This window comes from Olea europaea, chromosome 12 (genome assembly GCF_002742605.1).
Source record: "Olea europaea var. sylvestris chromosome 12, O_europaea_v1, whole genome shotgun sequence".
Taxonomy (NCBI): Eukaryota; Viridiplantae; Streptophyta; class Magnoliopsida; order Lamiales; family Oleaceae; genus Olea; species Olea europaea.
This window is the reverse complement of record NC_036248.1, coordinates 2,416,226-2,434,519: the sequence shown is the minus strand read 5'-3', so window position 1 is coordinate 2,434,519 and position 18,294 is coordinate 2,416,226. Positions and strand designations below refer to the sequence as shown.

The 18,294-nt window shown below is 36.2% G+C and overlaps 2 protein-coding genes and 1 pseudogene across 2 annotated transcripts; 1 reads left to right on the top strand and 2 right to left on the bottom strand.

The window, feature by feature from the left end:
* Window positions 1-352: 352 nt before the first annotated feature.
* LOC111406424 lies at window positions 353-3,773 on the bottom strand. The gene is made up of 4 exons (XM_023035852.1): window positions 3,496-3,773; window positions 2,505-3,322; window positions 1,037-2,379; window positions 353-976 (listed from the first exon to the last, which is right to left on the bottom strand). The coding sequence occupies exons 1-4, from the start codon at window positions 3,771-3,773 to the stop codon at window positions 353-355; spliced, it is 3,063 nt and encodes a 1,020-aa protein (XP_022891620.1).
* Window positions 3,774-5,212: 1,439 nt separating this feature from the next.
* Window positions 5,213-11,515, bottom strand: LOC111405163 (DEAD-box ATP-dependent RNA helicase 56-like). Its single transcript, XM_023033925.1, has 10 exons — window positions 10,639-11,515; window positions 10,338-10,510; window positions 9,980-10,211; window positions 9,789-9,907; window positions 8,175-8,231; window positions 7,913-8,097; window positions 6,960-7,104; window positions 6,782-6,865; window positions 6,357-6,420; window positions 5,213-5,800 (listed from the first exon to the last, which is right to left on the bottom strand). The coding sequence occupies exons 1-10, from the start codon at window positions 10,643-10,645 to the stop codon at window positions 5,484-5,486; spliced, it is 1,383 nt and encodes a 460-aa protein (XP_022889693.1). The 5' UTR covers window positions 10,646-11,515; the 3' UTR covers window positions 5,213-5,483.
* A 2,796-nt stretch (window positions 11,516-14,311) lies between these two features.
* LOC111406423 overlaps window positions 14,312-18,294 on the top strand; it is a 5,815-nt pseudogene continuing 1,832 nt past the window's right edge.

Below are 18,294 nucleotides of genomic sequence, written 5' to 3'. Positions count from 1 at the left end.
TTGTTCCACATATACTTCTTCCTGAAGAAGTCCATTCAAGAAGGCACTCTTAATGTCCATTTGATGCACCTTGAATCCTAAGGTACATGCAACAGCAAGCAGAATCCTAATAGACTCAAGTCGTGCAACGGGGGCAAAAGTCTCATCAAAATCAATCCTCTCAACTTGAGTATACCCCTGAGCAACTAATCTCGCCTTATTCCTAGTTATAGTACCTTGGTCATCTGTCTTGTTTTTAAAGATCCACTTGGTACCAATAACATTACAATTTTCAGGTCTGGGAACTAAGATCCACACATTATTCCTAGCAAATTGATTTAGCTCCTCATGCATCGCATTCACCCAACACTCATCACTGGGCCTCTTCAACTTTCTTAGGCTCAACTTGAGACACATAGCTAGTGTAAGCTAGATTATTCAGAACTCTCCTACGAAGTCTCATCCTTTCATCTAGATCCCCAATGATATTATCCTTAGGATGATTAGACTTAACCCTATTCGTTGGTTCCTTAGGATGTATATCTAGATTTTGTGGAAGTGTTTCCTTTTCAGATGTTTCAGGTTTCTTACAAGATGATTCAAGCACAGGTAGCTCGGTAGGATCACTTGAACTCAAAAGATCACCATCTTTATCACATTTTTCAGCACTCTCCCCCTCACTCACAGCATCATCTATCACAACATTTATAGACTCCATCACCACACAGGTACGTAAGTTATACACTCTAAATGCTCGGCTATTCCTAGAGTACCCTAGGAAGATCCCTTCATCACTCTTTGATTCAAACTTACTCAAATTCTCTCTATCCCGCAAAATGTAGCACTTACTCCCAAATACTCGAAAATACTTAACAGTAGGCTTTTTACCCTTAAGAATTTCATATGGGGTCTGATCAGTCTTGGGTCTAAGGTAGACTCCATTGATGATGTGGCGTGCAGTGTTAATAGCTTCTCCCCAAAAGTGTAGGGCTAATTCCTTGCCATGAAGCATGGCTCTAGCCATGTCCTGAAGGACACGATTCTTCCTTTCAACTACCCCATTTTGTTGCGGAGTGATAGGGGAAGAGAACTCATGCAATATCCCTTCGTCCATACAGAAACTTTCAAGATGAAAGTTCTCAAACTCTTTTCCATGGTCACTACGCATCCTAGACACTTTGAGATTCAGTTCATTGTTAAGCCGTTTACACAGAGACTTTATGAGATCACAAGCATCAGATTTTTCCCTAAGCAATTCTATCCAAATAAACCTCGAGAAGTCGTCTACCACGATAAGAATGTATCGCTTACCACCTAAACTCTCAGTCCTAGAAGGTCCCATCAAATCCATGTGTACCAACTCCAGGGGTCTTTTGGTCAGAATTTTAGTAGTCTTCTTATGGCTCCCCTTAAGTTGTTTACCTAGTTGACATGGTCCACACACAACATTTTCACTAGGAACTATCTTAGGCAACCCATCTATCAATTCTTTCTTAGCCAACTGCTCTAGACTCTTATAGTTCAAATGACCTAATCTTTTGTGCCAGAGCTCACTCACATCAATTTTAGCACTCCTACACATATAGTTAGAATTAGGTAATACCCCATAACAATTGTCAGATGTTCTAACCCCTTCAAGGACTACCCCACCGGATGAATCATACACGGTACATCTCTTCTGCACAAAACTAACCTCAAAGTCGTCATCACAAATCTGACTAATGCTTAACAAATTTAACTTTAAACCTTCCACATAAAGCACATTAGAGATCACAGGTAAGCCATACATTTGTACAGTACCTTTGCCAAGAATAGGTGCAGAGCCCCCATCTCCAAAGGTAACTATACCACCATTACATTCATCAAGAGTAGTGAATAGAGCTTTATTACCACACATATGCCTAGAACATGCACTATCCAGGTACCACATATTAGAATTTTGAGCTTTTAAAGCAATATGAGCAACAAAACAGTTTTCTTGACCTGAAAGTCTACCTAGATCACCCTTTTGGACCCAAACCTTTTTAGATGACAAAGTACTCTTAGTTAGCTTAGTAAGCATCTCAGTCAAATGATTAACCTGATTAGACAGAAAGCTAACTTGACTAGGAATGTTTTGATTTCTACGCTCATTGCCTAACTTATAACATCTAGGCCTAGTGTATCCTAGAGCTCCACAGTGGTGACGGGTAGGAATGAACCTAGGCTCAAAGGTACGTGTCTGTGGGTACCTAGTCCTGATGTTCCTACGTGATTGATGACTCTGTTCCCTAGGAACACTCTTACCCTTACTTGGACTCCTAACAGCATTAGACTTAGAGGCAAACACAAAGACAGTCTTAGATGGTCCAACAACATGTGTATTACCCTCAACATATCCTAGACCTCTCTTATCTCCCACTGGTTATCCAATTTATTAGTTCCACTTATGAATGTCTGAAGACGAGCATTAGATTTCTCCAATTCACTAGTCAAACTCTTAACCTTGTCTTCCAATTTCTCATTGACACACTTTAACTCACTACCACTCTTAAGTGAATCCTGAAGCTTACTACCCAGTTTCTCTTTTTCCCTTTCAAGTTCGTCAACCTTTTTAAGTAGGGCTTTATTGACCTTCTTTATTTTAAGACTCTCCTTAAACAACAGTTGATAAGCTTCTTGTAAGTCTATGTCATCCTCATCCTCATTACCAGAATTATCGTTTGAATGTTCTTCCTCAACCTTGTCACTTTCCTTATCAGATTCACTCTTAACAGTAGCCACAAATGCCATATAATTTCCTTCATCATCACTACTAGAGGATTTATGCCTATCACTGGTCTCAGATTCATTATCAGTAAGTGAGACAACTAAGGCCCTATCTTTCCCTTTTCTTTGATTTTTCTTATAGCTAAGACACTCATTCCTATAGTGACCTATTCCTTGACACTCATGACATATAACCAAACGTGGCTCCTCACTTGACCCTTTATTGTTAACTTTCTCAATTTTATCTTTTGTGAATCTGCTAGGGGCTCCACTCTTTCTATCCTGAGGCTTTCTCCTATTCTTGAGGACTTTTTGAAATTTCTCAACAAAGTATGCGATTTCCTCATCCCTAAGTGACGCAATATCAGAAGATTCATCTTCTTTAATGGATTTTAGGGCTATGGACTTTCCTTTCTTATGTTGTGAGATAGTGAGTTCATAGGTTTGCAAGGATCCTACCAATTCTTCGATTTTAACTTCATCTAGGTCCTTACTTTCCTCAATGGCAGTGACTTTAGGCTTAAATCTCTCAGGTAGAGATCTAAGTACTTTTCTCACAATCTTAGTCTCGGGAATTCTCTCACCTAGGTTGAAACTAGAGTTAACTATATCATTAGTTTAGCGTAAAACTCATCAAAGGTTTCATCATCTTTCATATTCACTTCTTCAAATCTAGAGGCTAGCATTTGCAATTTTGAGTTCTTTACTATTTTAGTTCCCTCATGTGTAGTTTCGAGAATGTCCCAAACCTCTTTAGCAGTTTCGCACATAGACACTCTCCTAAACTCTTCTGGAGATAGAGCCATGAATAATGCATGAATTCCCTTACTATTCCAATTACATGCAGCTAATTCATCTTTAGTCCACAGTGATATGTCAGTAAGGTTAATTGTTCCTGATACGGTAGTAAATGGAGGTTTCCAACCATTTTGAACGCTAATCCAAACATGCTCATCTAAGGACTTAAGGAACGCACGCATTCTAACCTTCCAATATGCATGATTACTTCCGTAAAAAAACGGAGGTACAGACAGTGATTGACTCATCTAGACAACTATGGGCCAGGACTCGAGATTAGGCTCTGATACCACTTGAAAAACCTATCGTTCGACCCAACTAACACCTAGAGGGGGGTGAATAGGTGTTCTTGTGGAATTAAAAACTTTTTGAATAATTCATGCAACAAGTCACACAAATTATAATTTGTCCAGATTAATTCACGTGCTTTATCTACCTATGTTGGATTACCATTGACAAGTAAATAAATTAAAGCGGTAAAAACACAATAAACATGTTGACGGAGAAACCCAACTGGGTAAAAACTCCGGGCACAAGCCAGTAGAGATTCACTATTGTAGAAACCAACTTACAGCACGCTAGACATCATTGACACTCTCAATTTTCTGACCTCCTTGCTGTATGAACTCAAGACCCTCCTGAATTTTGCAGATCCTTACTCAACAAGCCAAGGATTGGTATGAGAACAATGAAGGATTTCTTTGGCTTTTGATCCTTGGAGAGAATGATTTGGATTTTTGGTTGCCAAGGAATTGAAAGAATATTCAAAGTGTTTTCAATGTGAATTTTCGGGTTCATGAACACAAATGGGACGTTTTGTATATATAGAGGTTGATATATGGTAATGTGGAGCGTCAAACATTCGCGAGCGTTTAAAATTAGAATTGGCTAGGTAACACGGTCGCTCGAGCGAGGTACTGGCGAACCTCGAGCGACGGCTCAGAGTAAGTCCAGCGAAGTTGGTTCTGCAATTGTGGCTCGAGCGAGATCAGGACGAGACTCTAGCGAAATCAAAGCGCCGCTTGCATCTTCGAGGCATCCCACACAACCCTAGACCTAGCCTATAAACTTTAGTTAATTGCAACTCTAGTCCCTGAACTATTGGACATTGACAATTTGGTCCTTGACTTTACAATTTTGACAATTTGGTCCTCGGTCACAGATTTGCCAATTACATATTTTCCTAACAACAATCAAACACATCAATATGTATACTATTATCTCAATTATTTGCTGGTTAGTTATTTGCCAATAATTCCATCTTCTAATATATTTTCAAACATATTCAATACATACGCTAACCAAATCATAATTCATGCACGGCTCGTGCATCGCACGTAACATAGACTAGTCTCACTTAAAAAGTTCAGTAGTTCTATGTTTTGTCCTTCATTTTTATCCTTACCTAATCTCCAACTGCTAACAAAAAGAATCAAACAACAAGAAACGAGAACCAAAGTAGAGAATCTATGGAGTGCAATTGTCTAATCCCTTATGGTAGAACTAGTGAACTACCACAACCAATCCTTAAATGCATTGCCGTTTTCTCAAAATGGAAGGAGGCAAAAGTTATTCTGCAACACTTTCCAAAACAGAGACTTCAATCACCATTTCAATTAACAAGCTGTGAAGAACCACATTGTGAGTTACAAAATGTTGCCAAAGCACCATAAATATCAGGACGATGTGAAAAATAACCAACCATCAACCATCATTCTCATCAACAATCGGGGTTTGGAATATACATGTCCAGTGCTATTTTGAACTATCTCGGCCCTACAAAATAACTACAAAACATAGTCACTATCACATTGTCGATAAAATGGAGAATGTGGTTGTCTATACCATTACCGATATCACTATCGACAATATCAGCATAGTTGGCACAAAAATATTTGCATCTGATATTGTTACCCCGCAGAATTTTGCACGTTTTCCACAAAAAGGGGGATTGAACTCTAATTGACAATGGTGATGCAAAGAGGAATTTGTTGGTGAACAGAGAGAAGCCACTTCACGTCATCATCAGTCGTAATCTTTACTGGTGCAACAGGCACGTGTGTCATGCCAGGGACAACAAATCTCATCTCCATATTGTATAAAGTGGTATCGACAATAAGGAGTTCCCGCACTCTATCATACAACTCCGTGTATGAAATAATTCTTGAAACAACAAGAGATTTCGTTTCTTTTCCACTCCAAGACCATCCATCTTGTTCATTTTTCTTAAATTCACCAAAATAGGAAATAACTAATCGGAACTCGGAACTCATACCTGGAATTTATTGAAAATCGTCAAAGTTTAGCAAAAGACACAAAAATCTCCACGTATATTTTTGTCAAGAATTAATCAAATGCACCCCACCCCTACTCCTACTCCTACTCCTACTCGGTAAGTGTTGATTACACAAATGAAAAATCGACCATTCGGATTTGGAGAAACTGGGGATCTGCTTAAAGAAATTGATTTTTATTTGGAGAAGGCAAAACGAGGAATGACTACATAATTGACACATGAGGGTTGATTAGGAAGAACGGGACAAAATACTAGCTGATCTTGTGATCTGTATGATGAAAAAGTAGATTCAGCTGAGATATGGAGGAATGAAAAGGGCTTCTGGTAGTAAATGAAGATGGTTGTGTAACTTTTTACACAATACTAAAGTCAAAGATGGCCTTAATAAGAAAAAGGAAATGTATTTCTTCACTTCAAAGTACAGAAAACTTTCCAGAAAAGTCCCTCTTATGACAACAGTAAAATCTATTCGATCAAGCACAGTTCGAGCTCACGAGACAGTTAAAAGCAAACCAGTATGAGGTAGAATATATACCATATGTAGTAGCATCAATTTGTTCAGGAATCTCCTTTATATCCACTTCAAATCTTTGTTGAACCTAATCCCATAAGACAACTACAAGGTTAGTAGTAAACACAAATCACTCACTATTCAACACAATTTTCCAATTCACCATGTTAAAAACATTGTTAGTCAACTCAACTTAAAGGGAAAAGTTTCAAGTTAGCCACCAAAAATTTATCTTGTTCCAAAATATTCACTGAAATTTGCTTTTCATTTCAGTTCAACCACTAGTAAGAATCTCCAATCCGCTACTTTTTCCAATGGAATGTCCAATGTGTAAGAACTCCATTCAATGTTGGATGTTCCATTAGAAAATTATCGAATTTTAAATGACTGACAGACTAATAAAAAGAGGAAAATAAAGGACAAACAGAGTTTTAAAACCCATTTATTACCTGATTAAGAACATGTGAATCCAAAGCGGAAGACACAAAGGTAATACCAAGTCCTTTCATACCAAATCGACCAGCTCGACCTACCTGTTGGAGAACAGAGTCCAAAAGAAATATGGGTCAGCTATAACATCACTGTCATAGATCATCTATACATTCAGACTAATATTAGTGGAAATACCCTGTGCAAGTAAGTGTCTGCAGAATCTGGCATATCATAGTTAATAACAATATTGATACGCTCCATGTCAATTCCCCTTCCAAATAAATCAGTTGAGACAAGAATTCTTTTGAGGCCCTCTTTGAAAATTTTGTAACGGTTCAACCTGAAGTTAGCCACGAAAAATAATAAGTAGATAACATTCTTATATGCAATACAACTATTGCAAAGACGAGGCAAAGTTTAACAAAAAGATAAAGCCATAGGACAGGTGGAAATTAAACTTGTGGACAACAAAAACAGGCAAAAGCCTGAAGGAGAAGATTAAAGGAGATCACATGTAACAACTATGCACAAACCAGAGTCGTGAAAGCTATGCTCTGTTCGGTCAGTAATTTGAACTTATCTCATGCCTTCAACCATAAAAATCCTACTAGAACTGTCGCGACGATTAATTAAACAGCAAACAACAGTTAATGGCATAATTCATGCCTCATCAGACATTTATGAAAAACATCATATTTTACCAAAAGCTGTGATACTACTTATTACCCTACTATAAAAGGAGAGGAAAAGAAACGGGGAAAAGATTGTAGCAAGCATGTTTGGGATGTGCTCATAAACGGTTTAAATTATATATAAATAGAAATGAGTGATGGATAAGTGAATAATACTTGTGAATCATTCGAAATGCGTGGATAAATAGTGGCTTGAATGTATATAAACGGTTTATAAACATGAGCCAAACATAGGCAATATACGAAATGTGTGGATAAATTTGACAATATATAAAGCACTAAAATCTTTCATGGTACCAACAAACACGAACCTCCTAGAACAAACAAAGTGAATGACATCTGCAATTAAAATTAAAGTCTATTCCTGCAGCATTTCTTCTAAGAGGCATAGCATCCATACTATCAATATAATTTTTATCTAGATAGAGTTAGAGAACTTAAGTAACATAGACGTGCCTTTCCTTCTGAGACATTCCAGAATGAATGCAGATGGAAGGAAAGTTGCAATCGACTAGCGACCTATTCAGCTGAGCTGCTTTTTTTATGCTTTTGACAAAAATGACAACTTGGTTGAAATCCAAGGCATCAAGAAGGTAATTCAACTTTCGGTTCTTCTCTACCTCGGTTAATCTGACATAATGCTGATAGGACGAAGTAGAATAAGAATATGGAGACTGAGTAAGAAAGGTTAAGCCTTAACCAGATGAATTCGGAATACCTGTACAAGCCCATGGAGAGTCAACTTGGCTTCATTATCTACATAAATTTCCACTGGCTACAAGGAGCAAGGTGCATACACATTATTTACAATTGATCATAGTTACACCTAAGTATACAAATGGCACCCAGTTGCAAGTCATAACTACCATATGCAAAGTATATCTATTCAAATTATGAATACTATTCATTCAGCATTCTATAATTCAATTTCTAAAACAACTTATATCTTCATCCAGTTGCAATATATCATCAGTCGTCAACAGATTGAAATCCAACACATCCAAATGTCTAAATCTTACCTAAAATCTGAAAGGATTCAAATAAATATAACTTTTTAATATTCATCTATATTTAGCAACAAACTTCCCATTCCAAAATGAATATTTTGATTTAAACAATCATCATAATCAAGTAAAGAGTTGAAAAGTTTTGTAATTTGGGAAATTATCCAACTATATCAATTGATGCGTGAAACAGAGTGATATAACACGTGTTTGAATGTGAAAAAGAGGGTCAGTCTTTACTTAGGGTAGTTGTGGCATGGAGTGATAAGTGCATTCATATATTGAATGGGGTTAAATATGGAAAGTGGGTGGTGTTGCAGGAAGGTTAATTAGGAAGCAAAATGGAAGGAATTGTTCAATTCAGCAAACAAGACATTAATTTGGAACAAAGGAAATAAAGACGTTTATGGATTATTAAATACTACTAAATCATGTTTATACTCAATATGTAAATATACTAAATAATTAAACCTAATTAGATAGGGACCTTAATTGGTTCAATCAGCCAAGATTTAAATCCAAGTCCATATCTTCAGATTTTCATACTAGCTTTGGATTCAGGGCAACCTTAGACCAGTAACAAAATTAGATCCCAATATTGAGTACAAAATAGCTCAACATGCAATTGGAGAGAAACTAGCATTTCTATATTTTATTTGATCCTCTTCTAGGGAAATGGCAGCGAAATGCATTCAAATTATGCACAGGGGAGAAGAAGCACCAGATTCCAGTTAACATGAATACCGAAGCTGCTAAACATTGTCTAAAGATTAATTTGGTCATAATGTCCACCATAACAGTTGAACCATGTTATAAACACTGTATGTCATCACGTGCAATCAGAGATGATGGAAACAAACAAATTGTACCCCATTTGAGGCAGAAGATAGTCGAAGTGTTAGTGAACAATGATGAGAAACCTGTGTAATGTGTGCATCACAAAGTATCAAGCACAGCATCACATGACAAATTATACAGATCAGCATTTTTAAACGTCCACTCAGTTTCCGGCACAGAAAACCCAATGGACTTCATCAGTCAATGCTTGCACGTGTACACTATGCAAGAATCGCACAGAAAAGCAGAATGCAGGGAAGAAATTTTACATATTGATCACTCCCCACTCAACCCCAAATAATACCAACAAAAAAGGTGTGCACGCACACAGATAATATAGCCTAATTATTTGTTGGGGATGGAGAGAATAAGGAACTCTGATTAAAGACCATTGAATCACAGGGATTCAAGAAATGACAAGAAAACTCTCATGCCTGACATCAAGAGAACAAGAAACTCCAAATACAGATATATTGATGATAAAAAATTACATCTTGCATAAACTTCTTGCAAACTGGACGCATCTCCTTACTGAGAGTAGCCGAGAACATCATAACTTGTTTATCGTGAGGGGTCCTCTTGAAAATTTGTTGAACATCTCTCCTCATATCTGTAGTAGATAAATAGAAAGGACTAATATTGACTGCATTTAGAACAAAAATAGCAAAATATAAAATCATACCAAGTGCCCCAAGCATCTTGTCACACTCATCAAGAATAAAATGTCGCACATTCTTTAACCCGAGATCCCCATCCCTGACAAGAGCCAATATTCTTCCAGGAGTTCCCACAGCAATATGAGGGCATTTTTTCTTCAACAAATCTCTGTGGATCTTAATGTTGACACCACCGTGGAATACAGCAACTTTAATTTCAGGTAAATAGGTAATGAACCTCTCAAATTCGTGGCAGATCTAAAAAATCAGAATCACATTATTCCTATGCCAGAAGAAAAGGAAATAGAGTATACGTGCACCTACAAAGCAGTGAACAATAATAATTGAATCAACACAGAAGAAAAATGGATTAGCAAAACACACTTGATAAGTTAGTTCTCTTGTATGGCAAAGGACAAGTCCAGCAATTTGACCAGAAACGGGCTCAATCTGATGCAGGATAGATAGAACAAACACTGCTGTCTTCCCCATCCCAGACTTAGCTTGACATATGACATCCATTCCTAACATAGCTTGAGGTATACACTCTTGTTGCACTGATGAGAAACAATATCCAAGTGGACAAATCCTCAGCCAATACCAATGATCTTCAAGATTCTTTCAAATGAAAATATTAAGAAACCAATTTTTGGATTGAAATGATTATAGAGGGATTAGTTGTTACCTGACATAAAGTTGATATACTGACATTTATCAATGGGCAAATAATTGCCACCAATTAAAAATGAAAATTAACAGGAGATAAGCAAAAGTTGAACATAGACAAGTTTCTGAAGTTCGCAGGTTGCAGACGTTTCTTGTTTTACACAAAAAGATGGCATACCATGTACTACCTCAGGATCAAATATAGAATGTTTTAAAAGTTGGCAGCTACTGCAAGGATAAGTTCAACTTCGAGATTCAACTGAACCCAGCACCCATCCATCAAACAGCTTTCCAGAGACGTAAGTACATCTACCATTTTAGCTTGTAATTTAAAACTAAATCCAACTAATAGGTTTTGATGTGAAGTTTATGATTAGAGGGATTCTTCTAATTAGTAACAAATTACAAACCAGAAGAAAAGTCTTTTCATTTTTGAGGGGCTATGCAATTTATCACTAGTGTAAGTCCATATTTAAAAATTGAGAAAGTCAAACAAATCCCTACCACGTATTCTCCTTAAGAGGTTGCACAGTTCTTAAAATTGCTCATCAACAAGGATGCTGAATACAAAACTCAATGAATTAACCAAAAGATAAATATCTTCTGACAACAACTTAAGATAGGGATTGCATCTCTTGCAATAAACCTAATTAATACCAAAGGACGAAATTGAAGTCAGATAAAAAAGAAAAAATGTTCTCTTTTACATCAATTGCAACCTGAATGCTTATACTTATGCCTGTGCTTCATTTTGTCATGTTGTCAAGTAAGAACAACCTCTTTATACTCAAGGTAAATTGTACAGTTTTGAAAATCAAGGTCAAACTATGGAAAACGTAAATTATATATCACAACAGCCCATCAAGATTGTGTTTTCCTGAATGATATCTGCAGGAGAACTGGGATAACCAAAATGAGCAAACAGTTAAAATTTGAGGACTAACTTTGTTCCATTTTAAAGATCGGGTACCAACTTAATACTGGGACAATAAATGGGGGACCATTAATGCAATTTTTGCACTTCTCATGGTTGTCAACTTAGCTCCATGTTGCCAAGTTCCAATCTTTTTTCCATTTCTCACTGGAAATTAACATACGTGTATATACAACAAACACAATAAACAAATATCCTCAGTCTTCCCTCCCTAAAAATAGAATATGAAGATTTTCATTCTATGAGAGCGTAAGTTCTAAACCAACTGAAGGAAAAAGAGACAACAAAAAATCTTCTGGTTTGAAATACTCATTGGGCTCGGAACCAGATTTAAATTTTACTACCAACGCAAAAAAAGTGGATACATAAGAACGAAAGAACTTCATAAATCACCATGAGTTGAACCAAAACGACCATACTGAATCAAGAAAGTTAAACTCAGGAAAGAAAAACACTTCTTCACGGAGTACCCGGTGTCTCTGTCATTAATGGAGTTGGGGTCTTGTTCATCTTCTTCCTCGTAGTCGAGCAGCTCTTCCTCGTATGCTTCATTTTCCCTTAATGCACTCATGATCCTGTTAAGCAAGTATAAACTTTAATTTTTAGTTCACAAAATGACCAAGTTCAGATTTCTTTAAAAAATTATGCAATACACCATTGATCATTGACTCGTAGTAAACTTTGATGCATACCTTAAGCTAACTCTGCTAGCTTCCGAAATAAAATGAAATTTGATAAAATGTCAAAACAGAGTTGGAACTAGGGTTTTGGGCTGTAGAGGATGTGAAAATTTTATTATTGTTGCATGCTAATCCTAATAGAAATGGTTTGGTCATGTTTGTTCCCATTCTTTTTTCGTTAAAATAAAAAATATGACAATCTTCGAAATCATAACAAATATATTTTTCATTCTCATTTTTACTAAAATGAAAAACAAACGCCTCTTAATCTATTTTATAAATTTGAAACTATGCACATTTTCAAAAGCGCACATGACGAAAGGCTTATCTCCTTGGGAAAAAAATTAAATTTGAAGTAGTGATTTTTTAAAAAGGGAAAAAAAAAGTTTTGATTTTACTTGTAATATTATTATATTGAAAAATGTGTGGTTAAAATGATAAGAGAGAAAAATAAATTTTAGATAAAAAGGAGTCCAAACAAGACCTAGGATAGGGATGACAAAAATGACCTCCTATCTTGACTTGTTGTCATTCCTAATTCAAATTTGAGGCAATTGTACTAAAATGTAGGGGATAACTTGTTGTTTTTTGAAGTTCGGAGACCACCTTGATAATGCTATAGATATTCTCTTTCAGGGCTTGTTTGATATTGCTTTCACTTTCCATGGAAGAAATTCTAGAAAAAACTACCTCAATTTTTATTTGAAAACTAATTTTCAAAAGAGTTTTTACTTTTATTTATTTTTTTATTTTTTAAGTACTTTTAGAGAAAGTCACATTAGATCAACTCCAACTAAAAGTTCTTCTAACTAAAATAAGCATTTTCTTAAAATTAATCAAACGAATTCAAAAGCAACTTTTAAATTCGAAACTAGGAGTGGACATTTTTTCCTGAAACCGACGGAATCGAATTGGAATCGTTTAGAACCAATCGGTTTGATCCCAGATCTTCTAAACAACGACTTGATTTGGGAACAAATTATTAAGAACCAATCGGTTCCCGATGCTAGTATGAAAATCGTCGAGAATCAAACAGTTCTCATAGGATTTTTTTTTCACTTTTTGGTAAAATATATGACTCAATATCCAATCACTTTTATAAAAAATAATCGTATTCCTTCTTTATTTTAGACTCTAGCACTTTCCTTCTCTTTGATTCTTTCATTTTCTATTCTTATAATTCTTTGATTATTTGATTCTCAAACCAAATTAGATTATTGGGTAAATCTATACCTAAATAAATTTATTTACAATATATAATTTAATTTCTTAGATGCGAAATTTTTATTTTGTTTTCCCTTTGATTATATAGTTGTTGATCTGATCGAAACTTTTCATCTAGGTTTCTACAAATTATAACCGATAGAACCAGAAGTTGCAATAAATTTTTAAAGGATGTTCAATTCAATGTATGATTTTGATTTTGATGGAAGTTTGTTTAATCATTGGAGTACTATGCAATTTATATAAGTTGATAATTGCTTGATGATATTAACTTATATTATTTGGATATTGTTTTTAAATTTGTATATTTAGTTTTGTTTTAATCTTTAAATAGTGTGTTCATTTCTCCTATATTTTGTTAAAAGTATCATATTGGTAGCATTTTTAGATTTTTTATCAGTGAACATTTTATTTTTACATTTTCAATGTAAAGAATCGGACAGGATCGAAAATAACTAATTGGTCGGTTTCATAGTGATTCCATTTCTAAAATTTTCATTGATATTCGATTCAATTTGGTTCCCTTCGAAATCGGACTGCGCTCACTCCTATCTGAAATGATCTTTTCAACTTTTCAAAACTCACAACAGATGGATCCCTCGGGTACATTCCAGCATGTGGTGTTAATGAAGAATCAAAATCTTGTGAGTTCCTCGTTTCATGCAATTTTACTAAAGTATATAAAATGGAAGTATTTTTTGGATAAAATTGCAGCAAACATCCCAACCTTTCATTTTCTTGATTTTCACCTTCTCCCAGGCCCAGAGAGGGTTTGTCGCGCGATCTCTCTCTCTCTCTCTCTCTCTCTCTCTCTTAGAACGCTCTGATTCAAATCCGATCGAAATTGACAGAAAATGGCAGTTCTGGCAGCGTCGAAGTCCAAGTCCATCAAAACTTTCGTTGACAACAAGCGTAAGGATGATATCGGATGGCCAACATTGTGGAAGGGCAATCGGTGGCAGACACTGTCCGTATTAGTCTTGGACCGAAGGGAATGGGCAAGATGATTTCTACTTCATCCGGCGAGGACCGCGAGGTCATTATTGTTAAGGGATGTGTTATTCCACATCAGTTAAATACCGAATATTGACCAACTTATAAAGATCTTGGGCCACTCCTCTTAATAAGGTTGACCTTATTAAGATGAACCCCAAATCTTAACATGGTATCAGAGCCCAGTAAATTCCAATGAGTTGTTCGATCCGATTAAATCTCAAAAATGAGCACACGAATTTCAAGATTGGTCTGCTCAAAAAGAGCCACCATCTTACGGGGGCATATAAAAGGATATGTTATTCCACATCGGTTAAGTACTGAAATATTGACCAACTTATAAATATCTTGGGCCACTCCTCTTAATAAGGTTGACCTTATTAAAATGGACCCAAAATCTTAACAATTATCACCAACGACGGCGCCACCATTCTTAATAAAATGGAAGTTCTCCAGCTGATTGCAAAATTCCCCGTTCAGCTTTCGAAATCACAGGACTTAGTCGCTGGAGATGGGACGACCACTGTTGTAGATATAGCGGGTGCTCTTTTGAAGGCGTCTCTCACACTTTTATCTGCTGGCATTCACCGGACGGTTGGTTCAGATGCCCTTCACAAGGCTTCGATTAAAGCTGCTGAGATATTATCAGCTATGGCGATTCCTGTGGAGTTATCGGACCATGATTCGCTGGTTAAGTCAACCTCGACTTCTTTGAATTCCAAGGTCGTGTCTCAATAGTCTTCTTTTCTAGCTCCATTAGCTTTCGATTATGTTCTTTCTGTAGTGGACCCTGCTAAGCCTGATTTAGTAGACTTAAAAGATATTATAAGATTTTGAAGAAATTAGGTGGAACCGTTGATGATACTGAGCTGGTTAATGGACTGGTTTTTGATAAGGTAAGTCATACAGCAGGGGGCGGACCAAAATGGAAAATGCTAAGATTGGGGTAATACAGTTTCAGATATCACCGCCTAAATCTCACATAGAGCAAAGCATTGTAGTGTCTGATTATACACAGATGGATAGGATTTTGAAGGAGAGGAAGTATATTTTGGGTATGATTAAGAAGATTGAGGCAATCGACTGTAACGTGCTATTGATTCAGAAGAGTATTTTGAGGGATGTGGTGACAGACTTGTCACTACGTTTTTTGGCTAAGGCAAAGATTTTGGTAATTAAGGATGTCGAGAGGGATGAAATTGAGTTCATTACCAAGACTTTAAATTGCTTGTCGATCTGAAAAGTTAGGGTATGCAGATTTGTTGAAGGAGGTGTTGCTTGGGGATGGTGGAAAGATTGTCAAGATCACTGGGATTAAGGATATGGGGAGGACTACTAACGTTTTTGTACGTGGATCGAACCAGTTGGTTCCTGATGAAGCCTAGAGAAGTTTGCATGATGCAGTGTGTGGTGAGGTTTTTTGGTGAATAAGAGGTTTCTAATTGCAGACGGTGGTGGGCCTCAGATTGAGCTGTCAAGGCAGTTTGGTGCATGGTCTAAGGCGATGCAGGGGATGGAAGGGTATTGTGTAAAGGCATTTGATGAAGCTCGAGGTCATTCCATATACATTGGCTGAGAATGCAGGTTTGAACCCGATTACCATTGTGACTGAGCTGAGGAACAGGCATGCACAGAGGGAGATCAATGTGAGGAAGGGACAGATCACTAATATCATGGATGAGAATGTGGTACATGTTGAATATTTGTTCAAAATCAATGGAATGATAATTGACTAATTGTTGGGCTCAATTGTGGAATTGGTAGAATCAAAAGAAATTGAAAAATGCAATATTTGATTTTTGTCTATGTGTACGCACGGGCTTAATTTTGTGCGTACGCAATGTGTTTTGACAAAATCAGAATTAAATTTTGCTTCTACTATGCGTACGCATAGTATTGAAAAAATAGTCGTTGGCTGATTTTTCAATTTGAAACTTGGGAGCCGTTTTGGATTAAAAGTTGCCACTTTTCATCTTGTCTTGGCACCATTTCATGATGCATTGATTGAGACCTATAAGTAGGTGATGAATGATCAATACAAACATTATTAGAATCATTGAAAATATCTTGAGATCCATATATCATTCCATATTAAATCAAACTATTGATTTACATTCATATTCAAAATCTTCCTTTGTGTTCTTCAAATTTTGGAGGATTGCACTTATACTTTGGTGTTAAATTATTTATAATGCTTGATATAATCTTACAAATCGTTTGTCAAAACTTTTAAACATCTCATTCAATCTTGAGAGGGGGCAAATATAATTTGAGGACAACGATCCCGTGTTCAAGCCTCAAATTTGTTCTTGACGTATTTCGTGATTTCTATTCATTTTGTTTCTATAATTTTGTTGTTGTTTTTTCTCCAACCCCTTATTTTCCAACAAGCTCAAACTATATTCTGTGATGGAGAATGATACAACTATGGCAACCATCAAACTCATGAATCAAGATCTGGTTAGATTGGATCATTTTGACGGGACTAACTTCACGCGGTGGCAAGACAAGTTGAAATTCCTCCTAACAGTGTTGAAGATTTTTTATATTCTTGATCCAGATTTGGCGCCTTTGCCGGAACCAACGAATGGAGAATCCGAAGCAATCAAGTCCGAGAGACAAAAACTCCAAGAAGATGAATTGATTTGCCGTGGTCACATCTTGAATGCATTGTCGGATCGTTTGTATGATCTATACACCAATACAACTTCTGCGAAAGAAATCTGGGAAGCATTGGAAATTAAGTACAAGACGGAAGAAGAAGGTACAAAGAAATTTTTGATTTCTAAGTATTTTGATTTTAAATTCTTAGAAAATATCCCTCTTCTTCCCCAAGTACATGAGTTACAAGTGATTGTCAACAAATTAAAGGCAGTGAAAATTGATATACCGGAGACCTTTCAAGTGGGGGCTATAATTGCCAAAGTTCCCGGAACTTGGAAATGATACCGGAAGAAGATCATGCGTAGTTTCGAAAATTATTCTTTGGAACAATAGCAAAAGCATATTCGAATCGAAGAGGAGTCGAGATACGTGATAAGACTGAAAATTCTCATGAGGGCTCTTCTAAAGCAAATGCTGTGGAAAAAATAGAACCGTCGGCAAAATCTAACAAAAGGAAGCCTTCTAGGAACTTTAACAAGTCTAAGAAGAAGACAAAAGGAGGTTGTTTTGTGTGTGGAAAATCTGGTTACTATACCAAGGATTGTAAGCACCAAAAACAAAACAACTCCGAGACCAAAGTGAATTCCATCAAAGATGACAAAATTGTGGTCACCATAGGTGAAGTAAACGCAAACAAAGGAAATGTTCCCGGGTGGTAGTATGATACTTGTGCTACGGTACATGTATCATATGATAAATTTTTGTTCAAAACTTATCAAGAAGTGGATGGAGAACAAGATATTCAAATGGGTAACGAAATGCGGTCTAAGGTGTTTGGAAAATAAAGTGTAGACATTATCTTCACTTCTAGGAAAACCGTTACTCTAACTAATGTACTACATATTCTGGATATGAATAGAAACCTAGTTAGTGGCAATCTCTTGGAAAAATCGGAAGTCAAATGTGTTTATGAGTCCAGCAAACTTGTACTATTCCTTAATGGAAAATTTGTTGGAAAAGGCTATTCGTGTAAAGGAATTGTCAAATTATGTACCGTTGACAATGAAATGAATAAAAGTAATTTTGCTCATGTTGTGAATTTATTTTCATTATGGCATGCTCGATTAGGTCATATTGGTAGAAATACAATGAAACGCATGAAAAAATATAACTTGATCTCATATGATGAAAATGATGAACATAAATGCAAAATATATGTAGAATCTAAAATGATTAAAAA

Coding starts and splice junctions, on each gene's coding strand:
- LOC111406424 (XM_023035852.1), bottom strand. CDS start 3,773: ATGAGTCAATCACTGTCTGTACCTCCGTTTTTTTACGGAAGTAATCAT. Junction 3,323..3,495: donor GAGTTTAGGAGAGTGTCTAT/GTGCGAAACTGC, acceptor AGTTAACTCTAG/TTTCAACCTAGGTGAGAGAA. Junction 2,380..2,504: donor TCAGGATTCACTTAAGAGTG/GTAGTGAGTTAA, acceptor TTGGATAACCAG/TGGGAGATAAGAGAGGTCTA.
- LOC111405163 (XM_023033925.1), bottom strand. Junction 6,866..6,959: donor CAGACACTTACTTGCACAGG/GTATTTCCACTA, acceptor GTTCTCCAACAG/GTAGGTCGAGCTGGTCGATT. Junction 6,421..6,781: donor ATTCACATGTTCTTAATCAG/GTAATAAATGGG, acceptor TTATGGGATTAG/GTTCAACAAAGATTTGAAGT.